The following is a 14,909-nucleotide window of genomic DNA, read 5'->3' on the forward strand; positions in this document are numbered from 1 at the left end:
GCATCTCTATGTCATATTTAGAAATAGCCTAGTATACTGGTTGGTTACACAATAGATTTGTGAAGATCAAGAGCATGATTATATATTAACAACATCTAATTAAAACAAACATACTATGAAAACCTATTCACAAGAGTAACTCTAACCGTAAAACACTTGGGAATTCGTTTAACATGAAAAGTATGGTACTTTTAAAAACAACTCTGAAAGTATTAAAAAGAAATGTAACAGAAATAGACATATATCACTTTGCTCTTGAAAGGACTTTTAAGAACATAAGCCAATTAGAAATGTGCTTGTTTCAGAAGATCAAGCCCGTGGTAGACTCCCTTTGGGCCCTGGAGGAGGAAGTAAACCCCAGATGAGGAAAGACCCTGACTGTGCCACTCAAGACCCCAATGCCTGGCCTGGAGTCGATGCTCAATAAACACTCATTACATGAGTGAACTGATGAATCCAGCAATACACAGAAATAGGACTACCTGGGTATTCTCTATGTTCAATAATAAGTATGTGTTGAATGATGAATAAATGAATGAATGAACAAAAAGAAAGAAAGAAAGAAACGTGCTTGTTTCTTGGCTATTGTACAGCAGAGATGCCTGTATGTATCTCACCGGCAGAATTCATACATATTGTCAGATATTAGAACAAATCAAGTCTTCTGTGCTCCACAGAAACAGACCCTGGTTTTGAATGGCCTGCAGCTTACACACTTTAAGAAGACTTTTTTTTTTAAATGCAAAATTAGGAACACAAAACCGCCAGGGTCGTTCCAAGAACCTGAGAAAGGGCTCTGGAATGAAGTCTCTAGTGCTTACTTTTCTTTCACTTCATAGTAGATCCACCTCTGGTGTATGAGAATGCCAGACTGAAGGAACAGCCCATTTCCCACAACCAGTACCCTGCCACGTGCCCCATGGACAAATGTCAGAGGAAAACATTCACAGCAGAGGCTCCCCAACAAGAGTTCTATCAGCACGGGCTCAGAGATGCCTGGAACGTGAAACCGCCCTACTCTGAGGTACACGTTTCCACCAGTTACCACAAGCCCAGAATGCAACTGACTGCAAGCAACAGAGATCGATTTAGAGAGTGGATCCCCTGCGATACTAGGAGAATGACACAGCTATGCTTATTGCAACAATGTCTAGATCTGGCAAAAGCCAGATGCAAGAGCAAAAACCCTGAAACACAAAAAAAGACAAAAGTGGGTGATCGTGCAACATACCTCATGTGTGTAGCTATTACAGCAACCACTGGTGATCATATGGCACTTACTATATGCAAGGGGCTATTCTGACCACTTCACATACAGTGATCCATTCACTCCTCATCAAAACCTTTGAGGGAGGTACTACTTTCTCCCCAGTTTGAAAATGAGGAAAATGAGGCAGAGGTTAGGTAACTTGTCCAAGGTCATGCAGCTAAAAAGTAACACACTGAACCCAGGTAATCTGGTTCCAGAGTTCATAGTCTTAATCTCTCACACTCGAATGCACAAAAATTCTATTAATTTGGAAATGGGCTGTAGACCATGACTGAAGTTCCGTATAATTAAGAGGGAACAGAAAATTGCTGATAACTGATTCCAGAACCTTAGAAAACACTTTTTCATCCAGTGGATGTTGGTTTTGTTTCCTGCAGGTATTTCAGTCACAACCTCTATCCTTAGAAAGTGATTAAATGTGACATCTGAAAATAAAGGAATGACCCTGTTTTAAAAAAAATCTGAATTATATATTGGATCTTTAGCATAAAGCTACTCCTCTTTTTCTAAGAAAATTCAAATCTCTACCATTTCTTTTGATGATGGACCATAATCAATCCTAGTCAGGGCTGAATTAACCTAAAAATCTACTTACTTTACTCTTGTAAAAAATGTTAAAAAACAAACTTAATAATATATTATAGAAGCTTTATAGGGTGTCCTTTTCAGCTGTGACACTGGTCTCTCCTGTTGGGATTGACTATGAACATGAATAAATTCATGCTGAATTGAATTACTTGTGAGTTTTTTCTGTGAAGAACAATTTCAAGTATTTCTGAAATGAACTATTTTACCAAACCCACTTTAAAGTTCTTAAGAGTTACCATCTAAGTATAACCGTTTTCAACCTCTTTCATATAACCACTCCCAGAAATATTTCCTTCCCGCAGGTCTCTCTTCCACAAACTCAAATTTACTTGCACGGGTAGGACCACCTCCTAGGGGGGCAGTGAGGAAAAAAGAAACACAAACCAACGATGTTAAAAGAACTCCCTTTTCAAGGTCTGATACATAAAGCCAAAGCAGGGAAGGAGGAAGGAAACGATGTAGGTGGTCAGTGGAGTTATGTTTAAGGAAGTAGCCCTTTGCGGTCAGTAGCACAATGTGGTTTAACAGATAGCACATTAGCCAGAAAGATAAGACATCTTGGTTCACCTAGTCAAATGGGATGTCAATTCAGAGAAGGCAACCTGACTTTGTCCCCCAGTTTCCTCACTTATAAAATAAGTGGTGGATAAATGTGTTGGTTACCTACAGATACACTTGACGGAGATGCTACAGAGAACAGAGCATTGGAAGTACACATGCAAAACCCTTGTACTTTCATGAAATCTAAACTAAGTAAAATTGAAGAACAGAAGGAAACCTTGAAATCCTATATGTGCAACCACGCCATTTACACGTGGAAATCCAAGGGGAAGTCAAGTTCAAGAGTCACAGGCGAGGAGGGCATACAACAGTGGAGCACAAGGGTGAGAACTCCAGCTCCACTGTAGAGTAGATGCAGCGTAAGGAAGTCTGTCATCGGGGCGCCTGGGTGGCTCAGTCGGTTAAGCGTCTGCCTTCAGCTCAGGTTATGATCCTAGTGTCCTGGGATCGAGTCCCACCTTCAGGCTCCCTGCTCCGCAGGAAGCCTGCTTCTCCCTCTCCCCCTGCTTGTGTTCCCTCTCACTGTGTCTTTCTCTGTCAAATAAATAAATAAAATCTTAAAAAAAAAAAAGTCTGTCATCATGAACCCATAAAAGTCGAACTACAGTTTAACCAGACTGTAAGCTTAACAAAGCCAGAATCATGTATCTTTTAATTCCTCCATCTCTATCATACAATACATACTCAGTAAGTCTTTGTTGTACAAATACTGAATAAACTAAAACAAGAGATGGGAGTCCCACATAACAAATAAAAATGTATGGACTCGTGGCCTCTCTTCTGCCAGGAAATAAATATCATATTAATAAATATTTAATAAATCTATAATTTTTTATGATTTAGAAATTCTATAACATATAATTCTATATATAATTTATAAATATACAATTCTATATGTAATTTACATATTCCTCTAAAATGAGAAAAATTTCAGTTACAATCTCGTGAGCAGGGAATTATACCTATCCATGTTCCTTTTTTGCTGTGGCAAGTAAAATTAAGGAATAGCTATACCTATGTGGTTACGTGGAATAAAGATAGAATGGAAAAAAGTTTTCTCATACAACAGGATAAGTGGGGCAAGGGGGAATTCCTAGAATTCTATTTTTTACTAGAGATTTCATTTAAGTCTCTTACTTACTCATTGAATTTTATTAATAACTATATTTGGTGCAATTTTTCATTTTAGGTGTTTAGTAATGTGGAATCATGCAAGTATTACAGACAATTCTCTCTGATCAAAAATTAAAAAGGTGAATGAGCTTTAGTAATAAGACTATAACAATGTTTTTAGTTATCTGAAGTAGCAATCAGCAAACTTCAATATTTTATCTCAGAAGTACAGTGTGTTCACAAAACCTAAAGGCCAATAACGGGAGGAGTTCTCCTAATAGTCAGAATCACCTGCTGAATAACACAGGTGTTTCTAAGCTCCCTTCTGCAGATAATTCTCTTCGTGCACCTGATCAGCATCAACCAATGGCTAAGACAGCATGTCCTAAACAACCCAGAAACAACTCGACGTGCAGTTTCACTTTCTCAGATTGCTGTATGATTTCTTCTGACAGTTCAGGCTCTAGTTGTTTCAAATAATATCCACATTTTAGTTTGGGGGGAGAGGATAACACTAATAAATATCAAATAAGAATGCAGTTTTGTTTCTAAACTTAAATAATGCATCTCCTTTAAGAAAAAAAAAGAAACAAAATGGCATGAGAAGTAACTATCACAATGTCTCTAAAGATCTTTCTACTTCCCCAAAACACTAACTGACCACCACCATCATAATTATTGCCAACAAAAACTTTTTTGAGAGCCTAATAATGGGTGCAAGGCATTGTATGATATGTTTCAATTATGAGGCAACAAACTTTGCCCTCAAGGAGATAATTACGTAGTTCATGAGAAAAAAAAAGACTATAATCATAAAAATACAAATAAATTTAACAGTCATTTTAAATGGTCAAGACACTTATAACTGATATGTGGAGGGAGGGGAGAAGTAGAGATAAATGGCAGGAAACCATTACATGCAACAAGAGCAAAGCTGCACAGGCCGAGAAGTGATAGTGTTTTTCAGCAAAGGGCCCAGTCACTAGATGGTGTCTATTCCGTGACTCACCATATTGTAACAGCTGTGTAAGTGCTCTCACCCACTTGAGCAACCCAAACACATCCTTCCCGGAATTAAGGCAGTACAGAGGCTAACTCAGGAACATTCAGATCTGAGTTTTAGCCCAGGTTTAGCAAGCAGCTTACTGACTGAACTCGAGCAATTGTCTCCTTACCCTCAGTTCCCACAAGTGAAAAACTTGGGGGTCATTCTTTATAATACCTTCAAGCTCTAAAATGGTGTAACTCTAAAAAAATAAAATAAAATATAATTAAATAATTCTTCTTTACTACTAACAAATTAATTATCCCCTTGTATGTATGGGCAATTGTCAGTTACAGAAATCTATATAGGTCCAGAACAGAACAGTTCCACAAACACACCAAATCCCCTTACACCCCCAGGGCCTTTGCACATGCTGATCCCACTGTATGGAATGGGCACTCCCTGCCCAGCATTGCTCATACTCCAACCCTTGGCCAAGTGGAGGTCTCCAACCGTTCCCCAACCTCCACCACCCCCTAAAATCTGTAGAATCTACACTTTTGCCACCAAAGCTTCCTCCACACATATAATTTGGTCTCTTTAAGTGTCCCTCAGGAAAAGTGCTATCATACCTATCTTCACCAACAAACACTTCCAAGAAACTACTAATTACAGAAGTAGCTTCAAAGACTTCTGAGAATCTCCAACCCAGTAGGTCGCGATGCAACAGAGAAAAATAAAACTCACATGTTACAAAAATCATGATGTCAAACATAGTTCTTTTTTTCAAAAACTGCAACAAGTTTCACACATTTCCAATTAAGAGAAATTTCTTTCCAGATAGACAGGTGGGAAAACAAAAGTAAGGAGAAACACTGTTTATTTCAACAGCGATGCCATTTCCAAACATTCTGGGAACTGGTCTTTTCCTAACTGCCTTCGGTATCTATGGTACAGTCTTTTGAATATATTCAGTGGAAAAATTGCTAAATAAAACTTTGAGGGAAATTTGACTTTTTGATATCACTAAAAATTGCTGAGAGCGAAGTCTTTTTTTAAGATTTCTTTATTTTAAAGAGGGAGAGAGCATGTATGGCCGGGGAGGGGCAGAAGGAGAGGGAGAGAGAGAATCTCCAGCAGACACTGCACTGAGCCGGCGTGGAGCCTGATCCTATGACCCTGAGATCATAACCTGAGCCAAAACCAAGAGTCAGACACTTAACAACTGTGCCACCCAGGCACCCCGCTGAGAGCTAAGTCTACAAATAAAATAAACTGGTAATGCCATTTCTGACCAAAAATACTGATTTTCCTTATACTCTTTGTCTCATCATAATACAAATAATCAATAAATAAAAACAGCTATCACAGCCAGATCCAGGAGTGTTTTGCAAGATCTAAACTATTTTTATTATTTCTACTTTTAAGTAGCATGAGGACCACACCTTTGATTAAACTCCCTCTCCATTTACACTGAAGGTGGGAGGAGGGTACGGAAACAGGAATAAGCGATTTTTACTCATCCCAGCAGACCAAGCTAAAATAGTTTCTTTGGCAGGAGGGGGATATTCAGCTCCTAATGATGACCATGAGAATGAGAAAAAGGAGAACAGACTATAATGGTTTTTAAATCTGACTTCATGTTTGTGGACATTCACACACAATCACCGAATATTCATAAGATAGTTGGCATTTTATAGTATGTAACAAAAAATAGCATCTCTTCTATACATTTCTCCTGCTTGCACCATGGACATTTAAAAACTTTATGTCTTGACCAACCAAATGCAATACATAACCCAGGATGAGATCCCAGACTTGGCAAGGGAAGGAGGTTGAGAAATAGGTATGAATTCATCAGTGGCATAATGAACAAAATTTGACCACGGACTCTGGATTCCGTAATAGTGTTGTATCAGTGTTAACGGTCCCAACATTGATCATCACACTGTGGTTATAGAAAAGAATGGCCTTGTTCCTAGACAATACACAAAGACCTTTTTAGTGGTAAAAGGAGCAACGTCTACAACTTTCTCTCAAATAGTTCAGAAAACAACATGCAATGGAAGAGAAAGACAGAGACCAAGAGAATGACAGAGCAAAGGGGGCAGCTAGAGAAAATCTGTGAATCTGAGTAAAGGTTACTTGAGAATTCCTTGTACTATTCTTCCAACTTTTCTGTAAGTTGAAACTATGGCAAAATAAAGTTAGCCAGAAAATTTTAGGAATGGTATTCTCCCCCTCTTCTGTCTTAAATAGGTTTGCACTTCCTAGAGAAAAAAAAATAGTGAATATTATTATATGAAAATAGATTAATTTGGCAAATTAAGGAGGTAAATCAGACCCTAGGACTTCAGACCTGCATCTTGGCCCTTTAACGTAATTCACGATGAGGAAATTCAGATCCAGGACAGAAGGATAAGAAAAACAGATATGAGTGAAGAAGTGGGGAGAAGACACACAATAAAGGAAACTGAGACACAAGACAAGGAGCTGATACAACCTAATTTCAGAAACAAGGAAACTCAATAGCCAATAAGAAAATGAGTTTTCATTGGATAATATAGTTGAGAATTTTCAAAGCCAAAAAAAAAAACCCACGCCCTAGTACACTAACCACTATTCTATCTGTGGAGTATTTAGAGCCATTCCACTTTTTACAAGATGGTTAACTACCTGGTAACCTCTAAAGTCTGATGCAAATGCTTCCAATTGACCTATTTTTTCTACTCCACACCCACTCCCCAGAATCCAAAGAAGTGCTGGAAGTTATACATGTTCAGATAGTGATTAGAAAGACCCTGTAAAGCTATGCTTCCCACTGGGAGGTCTACCTAATCTAAAGATAAATAACTAAAAGACAAACATCACATCATCTCAGAACCTTAATGGGCTCTTATCCCTTTATCACTAAGAGTCTCCAGGTTCCCAGGGTTGGTCAAGAGAACAACCCTATATGACCCAAAAGACAGAAACATGGGAGGCTGACCAGGGTATTCAAGAAACATGCGTCATTATACTTATAACTGATTGCCTCCACCATCCTGACAGTTAACCTGGGTAAAGGATTAAAATTCCAAGCATCTCATTACAAAGGATGTTTGAATAAAACAAGGAAGCACCTATGGCATTATAGGAGAAGCTCAGATCCGGACTCTTCTACATAGGAGGCAGTATAACAACGTTTGTGGTTGTCCATGATGTACATTTAAGATAAACCTTTCCTGCCTGCTTCTAAAGCTTGAAGCTTGTCCATCCCTTCTTTGATCCATCCAGCCAGTACTGAGTACTCAGCTCTGCACTAGACCCTCAGAAATACAAAAATGGAAAAGATATGAGCCCTGGCATCAAAGAGCTTAAAGTGCAATGGGGGACACAGATATGTAAATAAAGGCAGGTTAACCAAGCCAATAACAAAAGCATGTATAGGGCACAGGGGGCTGAGGTGGGGTAGGGATTATACCTTTGGTTGGAGGATACAGGAAAAGCTTCAGGGAAGGTAGGCACTGAGGTGAGTCAGAAAAGATGAATATCGGGCACCTGGATGGCTCAGTCAGTTAAGCGTCTGCCTTCAGCTCAGGTCATGATCCCAGAGTCCTGGGATAGTCTCACATTGGGCTCCCTGCTCAGCAGGAAGCCTGCTTCTCCCTCTCCCTCTGCCTGCCACCCCCTGCTTGTGTTCTCTCTCCTCTCTCTCTCAAAAATAAATAAATAAAATCTTAAAAAAAAAAAAAAAGAAAAGAAAAATTGAGTATTTGCTAGGCACTCAACACATTTTTGATGTATAAAATATAGTGGGAAGGACAGATGGATCCTCACAGGCTGGTAGAGGAATGTATCACTCCAAGTAGACTGAACAATATTAAGAAAGGCACAATATGAAAGAGTGACTGTACATAGAAGACACAGCAGGAGGTGGAGGAAGCAAAGAGGGAAGAGAAGGAAAAATGGTATCAAGTAACTTGTATTCCAAGCTAAGGAGTTTTTACTTGATCCTAGAGAAGATACAAAGCTACAGGTTTTGAATATCCTCATTATGGCTGCATAAATAAAATACTAAGGTCCAAGAGTAGAATCAAATAGGAAAGTAATCCATCAAGAGAATGGAGTTAGGAACCACAATAAGGTTGTAACTAAAGGAAGGAGAATTCAAGGCATTAGGTAAAAGATTGGATGTGTACTGGGTTAAAATAGAAATGACAAAGGAGGAGTTAAGAGTGTCAAGAGATATATGGGTTGGAGAATATTGTTTTATAAAGTCCAATTAAATAATGGCAGAACCAGGACAAAAATCCTGCCTAGTGCTAATTTTCTTCTGCCAAAAAGAAATTTTTTTTAAAAATCATAACTGAGGGATGCCTGGGTGACTCAGTCAGTTAAGCATCTGCCTTCGGCTCAGGTCATGATCCCAGGGTCTTGGGATCGAGTCCCCGCATCAGGCTCCCTGCTCAGCAGGGAGCCTGCTTCTCCCTCTGCCTGCCACTCCCCCTGCTTGTGCATGCGCGCGCGCTCTCTCTCTCTCTCTCTCTGACAAATAAAAATAAAAATCTTAACTGAAAGTAGTAAATAAAAAATATTCTCAGGTGCCTGGGTGATTAAGCATCTGACTCTTGATTTCAGCTCACGTCATGATCTCAGGGTCGTAAGATCAAGCCCCACATCAGGCTCCGCACTCAGCGCAGAGTCTGATTGAGACTCTCTCTCTCTCTCTGCCCCTCCCCCCACTCAAAAATCTTAAAAAAATATTCTCAAAAGCTTTAAAATAAAGCTTTATCTGTGTTGCAGAGAAATCTAATAGATTTTTTTTTCTAATTTTCTGGAGTATCAAGGTTGTTCCAAAGATAGGTTTCAAAGAAATAGCACTGCAATTCACTAATGAATGATTTTGTACAAGTTTTTAAACTTTCTAAGGCTTGTGTCACTCATTTTTTAAGTGGGGGCACTAATAAGATGTTTGTTTTGAAGAATATAGGAAATAATGTACATAAAGTACTTAGCACAGTGCCTGGCCTATATGTGATACTCAATAATTTGTGTCACTATTACTACTAAAGTGCAGACAATGGTCCTAAGAGACTGCTACCTGAGAAAGCCCTGCTTACTAGGCTGACCCTTTTTTTTTTTTTTTGAAAGAAAGAATGAGAGAGAGAGAGAGAGAGAGAGAGCATGAGAGGGGGTTGGGTCAGAGGGAGAAGCAGACTCTCTGCCAAGCAGGGAGCCCAATGCGGGACTCCATCCCGGGACTCCAGGATCATGACCTGAGCCGAAGGCAGACGCTTAACCAACTGAGCCTCCCAGGCACCCTAGGCTGACCCTTGACTGGCATCTGGGAACTTGGACTTTGAGGGGGTCCTACTATTCCTAGCACTGATAAAAAGAGCTCATTGTGCCTAAGCTGTTTGTACAAACAATATGGTTTATGCTGAACACCTATTTTCCTTCTGGAGTCTGGAATTTTGGTACATGATTGAGAGAAGGTGCCTATGTGACCAGCCTCCAACAAAAACCTTGGGTGCTGAGCCTCTAATGTGCTTCCCTGGTAGACAACATTTCATAATTGTCACAATTGAATGCTAGAAGAATTTTGCACACCTTTTGAAGATTCCACTGAAAAAAGGCTCTTGCAAGCTTGTACAACGTTTCCTATAGAAATCTGCCCATGTGCCTTTTCCCTTTGCCAGTTTAGTTCTGTCTCCTTCCACAGTCACAAATCATAGCCATAAAGACAACTATAAGCCAAGTACTCTGAATTCTCCTAGTGAATTACCAAACTTGGGGACAGCCTTGAGGATAAAAACCAGTCTCCCTACTCCTCAACTTTATAAACTATTCGCCAGTTTCCATACTGGAGCAGTATTACAGACAACAAATGAACCAAATTAGTAGTACCAAAGTCCAATTTTAAAAAGTTCCTGGGGTGCCTGGGTGGCTCTCTTGGTTAAGCGTCTGCCTTCGGCTCAGGTCATGATCCCAGGGTCCTGGCCCAGGATCCCAGGAGCCTGCTTCTCCCTCCCCCTCCGCCTGCTTGTGCTCTCTTTCTGTCTTTGTCAAATAAATACAATCTTCAAAAAAAAATAAAATAAAATAAAAAATAAATTTAAAAGTTCCTGGTTTCTTAGCTAATAACTGTAGATTTACATACTACTTGAATTTTTTTATTCCAAATCTCACCATCTAGAAATCTCTCCATTCCTTGTTTCCTCACCATTATTTAATAGACCTTTTTCCTGATTAAGCTCCAGCCCGGCTCTTCCCTGAATTCCATCTCAATTCCACACGGAGCTCTGCCTGGCATGGCAGGGGGTCTAACCCACGTGTCATTTAGTTCCCCGACCAGAGAACAAGATCACTTACCAACCCCCCCCCACTCCAGGTCCTATGTTCTGTTTATTATTCTGAGTAAGATCAAACGACATCAATGCCAAGAAGATCTCGTATCAGTTCATTAGAATATGCAGAAACATGAGCTAAGTGAGGGCAGTAAGAGCAAGGAGGACAAACGAAAGAATGGCCCACAGCAGAAACTGAAACACAACTTTGCCAATACCAGACTTGGAAGAAACAGCTTGACTGAATTTCTCATCGTCTAAAACAGAATTCCTTGGCATACTTTAAAAAAGCACAATAAACTGTATTTAATAGGAAGAAACGCTTGTTGCCATCATGTTGAAGGAGCTGGGGTTCAGAGAACCAGAGAAGGATGGATGTCTGAGTCACATTATGATTAACTGAGAGTTTTAATAAAGCATTAATGGCACTTAATTGCCATGAAGACACTAGGAATCATAGTGACTAGATAAATCAATAGCCTACCCACTGTTTTTCTTTTAAAAACAGAACTATGAACAACTAAAATAAATATCTCTAGGCTATTTATCCTAACCCCTGAGTGCTCCCCATGGTTTTTCTAATCCACATCAAGTCTTACATTTTTAACAAAATAATTATATTTCAAATACCTATTGATTCTTATGAGTTACCCACATCACAGCTCTTTTTGAATCAGAGCCTCTAGAGCTGGGGAGATGGAAACTGTAATGTTCGTCCATGGAAAACAGAGAACGGAACATACTAACTCAAACAGGGAGGAAACATGACAATGGGGTGCTCCTGGGCTTACCTAGAACCGGACAGAGTGTTGTCAGGCAGGAACTCAGCCCAGTATGGTCAGACTTTCATTTTTACAAAAATTTAGATTCTTATCTTAAAATTCCTAACTTTTTACTATGGACAACGATTTATTTTTAACTGTGAGAGGCAAACAAATCTGCCACCACGTTTCAAGCTGGAAGTCCTAAATATATTAGTGAATGTCTGTACCTAAGAGAAAGAATCCAGGAGGGATCATTGCAGGAGTGGGAGTGAAAGCAGGATGAGGCTCACTGGGCCAATGAGCAGCCAGAAAGGAGGTGGACCCTGATGCTAAGTGTCAGAAGCTGGGTATGTCTGTGTTGTGACAACTTCCTCCTTCTGTCCCCTGTGGTTCTCATAGTGACTGAGGCTGCTCCCAGGCAAGACAGTGGGCCAGGTTCTAAAATAAAAAGGGGTCCCACTGTTCCCTTTATTCCACTTAATCTAAAACAAGTAGGGCACTTTAAACCTTGTATTTACCATCTTCAAAGTGACCTAACAATGGCAACATGTTTCAATTGTATCAGTCCATATTTCTAAGTAGATAATACAGGTTTCTGAGGCTTTTTTTGGTTAAGAAACTACCACGTTTTACCACTTTCATAGTTATATTTCTATTATTTTCTTAGACTTACTACATTTAATTCAAATATAATAATTACCATACAGCAAAAATGTATTGTTTTCCCTTAAAATCTATTTTAGATTTTAAAATAATTTGTATTTCTGGTCTTACCTAAAACCCTTTTGGAACTCTGAATTTTTCAGATTTAATAAATGAAATATAGTACATATACCATGTATATATATATAATCCAAAACCCTTTTGGAACTCTGAATTTTTCAGATTTAATAAATGAAATATAGCACATATACCATACACACACACACACACACACACACACACACACACACACACATACACTCCCACTCCCAGCAGGGACCAGGACAGCCCCACATAAACACATTAATATTTCTGCACACACACACATGCCCCCTGTAAAAAAAAGTCACAGTGACTAGGATAAATTAAGACCAAAAACAGCTTCATCTCAGCCCAAGTTTTACAACTAAAAGAGTTTTTCCAGTTTGGGTCTTCAGCATTTCAGGGATTTAGGAAGGTGGATAAAGGACTTTAGTCCTAGATTACATGAACCTGCAGAATTCTGTAAGTCAAAGTGACAAGCCACAACAGAAATTAACAGAGTTAAGGACAACCAGAAAGAATCAATGATGCCATTCTCTCTGAATTGGGGGGAACAAAAACACAGAGAAATCAGTGGGAGTAAAAAAAACAAAAACAAGACAACCAACCAAAAAAAGTAAATCAATTTCTGAGGATGGCACTCTAGGTAAAAAAGCAGAATTAAATAAAACCAAACAATAAGATCACCAAAAATCCCACTGTAACCAACTAGACAATAGCATGTGGTCAACAAGGGGCAACACACTCTCCAGTCATTCCCTGGAATCTGAGAATATTTCTAGTAGGGAGGAGCATGGCTGGACCTGCAGGATGAGATGCTGCATTCCCAAGATGTCAGGAGGAAACAAGGTTGGCCAGAGGCAACTCTACATTCACATGTCTCATCCAGTGGAAAAACCAGAGGCTAAAACCACTGAAAAGCCAGAAGCTGGCTGACAACATTCCCTCACTATGCCACATGCTCACTGACGAGGTTGTTAGAAGCCACTACTCCCTGCCCCCCATAAAAGGCACTCTGCAGTAGCTGCTTATCACAAGAAATGTTGAACAGTTCTACTTTAGGTCAACATCAGTAATGTGCTGGATCCACCAAATCACTAACCAGTTTTAAATAACTTCCACATAATGATGAAGAACTATCCATATAAAGCAATGGACACAGACACAGTGTATATGAACAGATTAATTCAATAGGCTGATATAAAATGTATACTCATATACTACACCATAATCAAGAGACTTGTGAATAATTTCTCACAATATTCTAAGCTTTATTGCTCAGATCCAAATGATAACAAATTATTACCTTAACTTCATTTGCCTCAGGTTTATTCCATAAGATCTGAGGGGGGGTGCAGAGGGGGAACAATATTATAAAATATTATCAACATAGAAAGCGGCAAATTTTTATTGTCTCCTACCTCTGCTCGACCCTCATAGTAGGTTAACACGGACTTTGTTAGCACAAAAAGTCTCTCTTTGTAGTTTAACGGTGATGTCTTCTTTTTCTGCTGTGACCTTTTAATAAGAATCTCTTCTAGAATAGTGTTAAAATTCATCTCGGTCTTCTGATCACTCTGTCTCCTGCCATTGAAGATCCTAGTATTCTAAAGTGAGAAAAAAAAACAGTTGAAATAAAATGTGACATCTTAATTTTCCAAAGATGTTCTCATTCCAAATTACCAAAATAGAGTTTACCCTCTCCACAGCTGGAGATAGTGAGTATTAGTCTATGCACCTGGACTGAAACTGCCCAGGGCACAAAAGCTCAACCTCTCTTCATCCCCAGCTCATCCTGTTCCTCCAGGACCCAGCATTTCACAAGAAAATCTAATCAAGGTTTGCCATGATGATGAGTCACTCCTTTGTACCTCCCCTAGCATCCCTTAGGTTTATGGCACATTGTTCTGCTATCTAATTGCAGGGAAACAAATATCTCAGATGAAAAAGCACATTTCATCACCTGCAAATTAAATTGCCTTGGGAGCCTGGTACACAAAATGGATGAGCACATGGACCCGGTGACTTGTGAACAAAATGAATTACCATAGTGGTGGGTATGAGTCAATCTCCAGCTCTGATAAGGATGTAATCTTGATCAACCATCCTAGTTACCGCAGCCATGAGGATGTTCTCCAATGTCTACACCATGCTCCATAGTTCTCTTTCCTATGGTTCCTGTCTCAACCACAAGAGAAAAGGAAATCCACCTGGTCACAACTAACCTACTCAGGGAAGAACCCACCTGGACAAGGTCCTCAGCCCTGTATTTGCATTCCCCACACCTGGACTAAGCCTTCCAAAATTCAACAAAATTTAACTATCTGAAAACCCAAAACTACTCAGGAAATACATTAAGATTCTTTATTTGATAGAAATTGAATTGACAACAGCCTTTTCTTCCCTCCCCTTCACCACACATTTACAGTCATTGTACATCAAACCATAGAGGTAATGGAAGTCAAGTGAAGAACGTTAAGAGGTTACCTAAAAGCAGAGCCAGAGCCTTGACACTGAATTAGCCACTAGGAATTCTACCATTTTCATACCCAACC

At 39.4% G+C, this 14,909-nt stretch overlaps 1 protein-coding gene across 3 annotated transcripts in view; it reads right to left on the bottom strand.

The window, feature by feature from the left end:
• Positions 1-14,909, bottom strand: part of TEC (tec protein tyrosine kinase) — a 143,002-nt gene that overhangs the window by 72,617 nt on the left and 55,476 nt on the right. The window contains exons 2-3 of one of the 3 annotated variants that reach the window (XM_025886918.2): positions 14,401-14,532; positions 13,776-13,961 (exon numbers count right to left, since the gene is read on the bottom strand). In XM_025886918.2, coding sequence (XP_025742703.1) covers positions 13,776-13,961; positions 14,401-14,403 — 189 coding nt within the window. In that variant the 5' untranslated portion in view covers positions 14,404-14,532. Of the gene's footprint in view, positions 1-13,775; positions 13,962-14,400; positions 14,533-14,909 lie in introns of those variants that run through there. The other 2 variants (XM_025886920.2, XM_073891632.1) reach the window with 2 other exon arrangements.

The sequence above is a fragment of the Callorhinus ursinus genome, unplaced genomic scaffold (assembly GCF_003265705.2).
Source record: "Callorhinus ursinus isolate GAN/ISIS: 27379988/994484 unplaced genomic scaffold, GSC_fseal_2.0 scaffold4, whole genome shotgun sequence".
NCBI classification, from domain to species: Eukaryota; Metazoa; Chordata; class Mammalia; order Carnivora; family Otariidae; genus Callorhinus; species Callorhinus ursinus.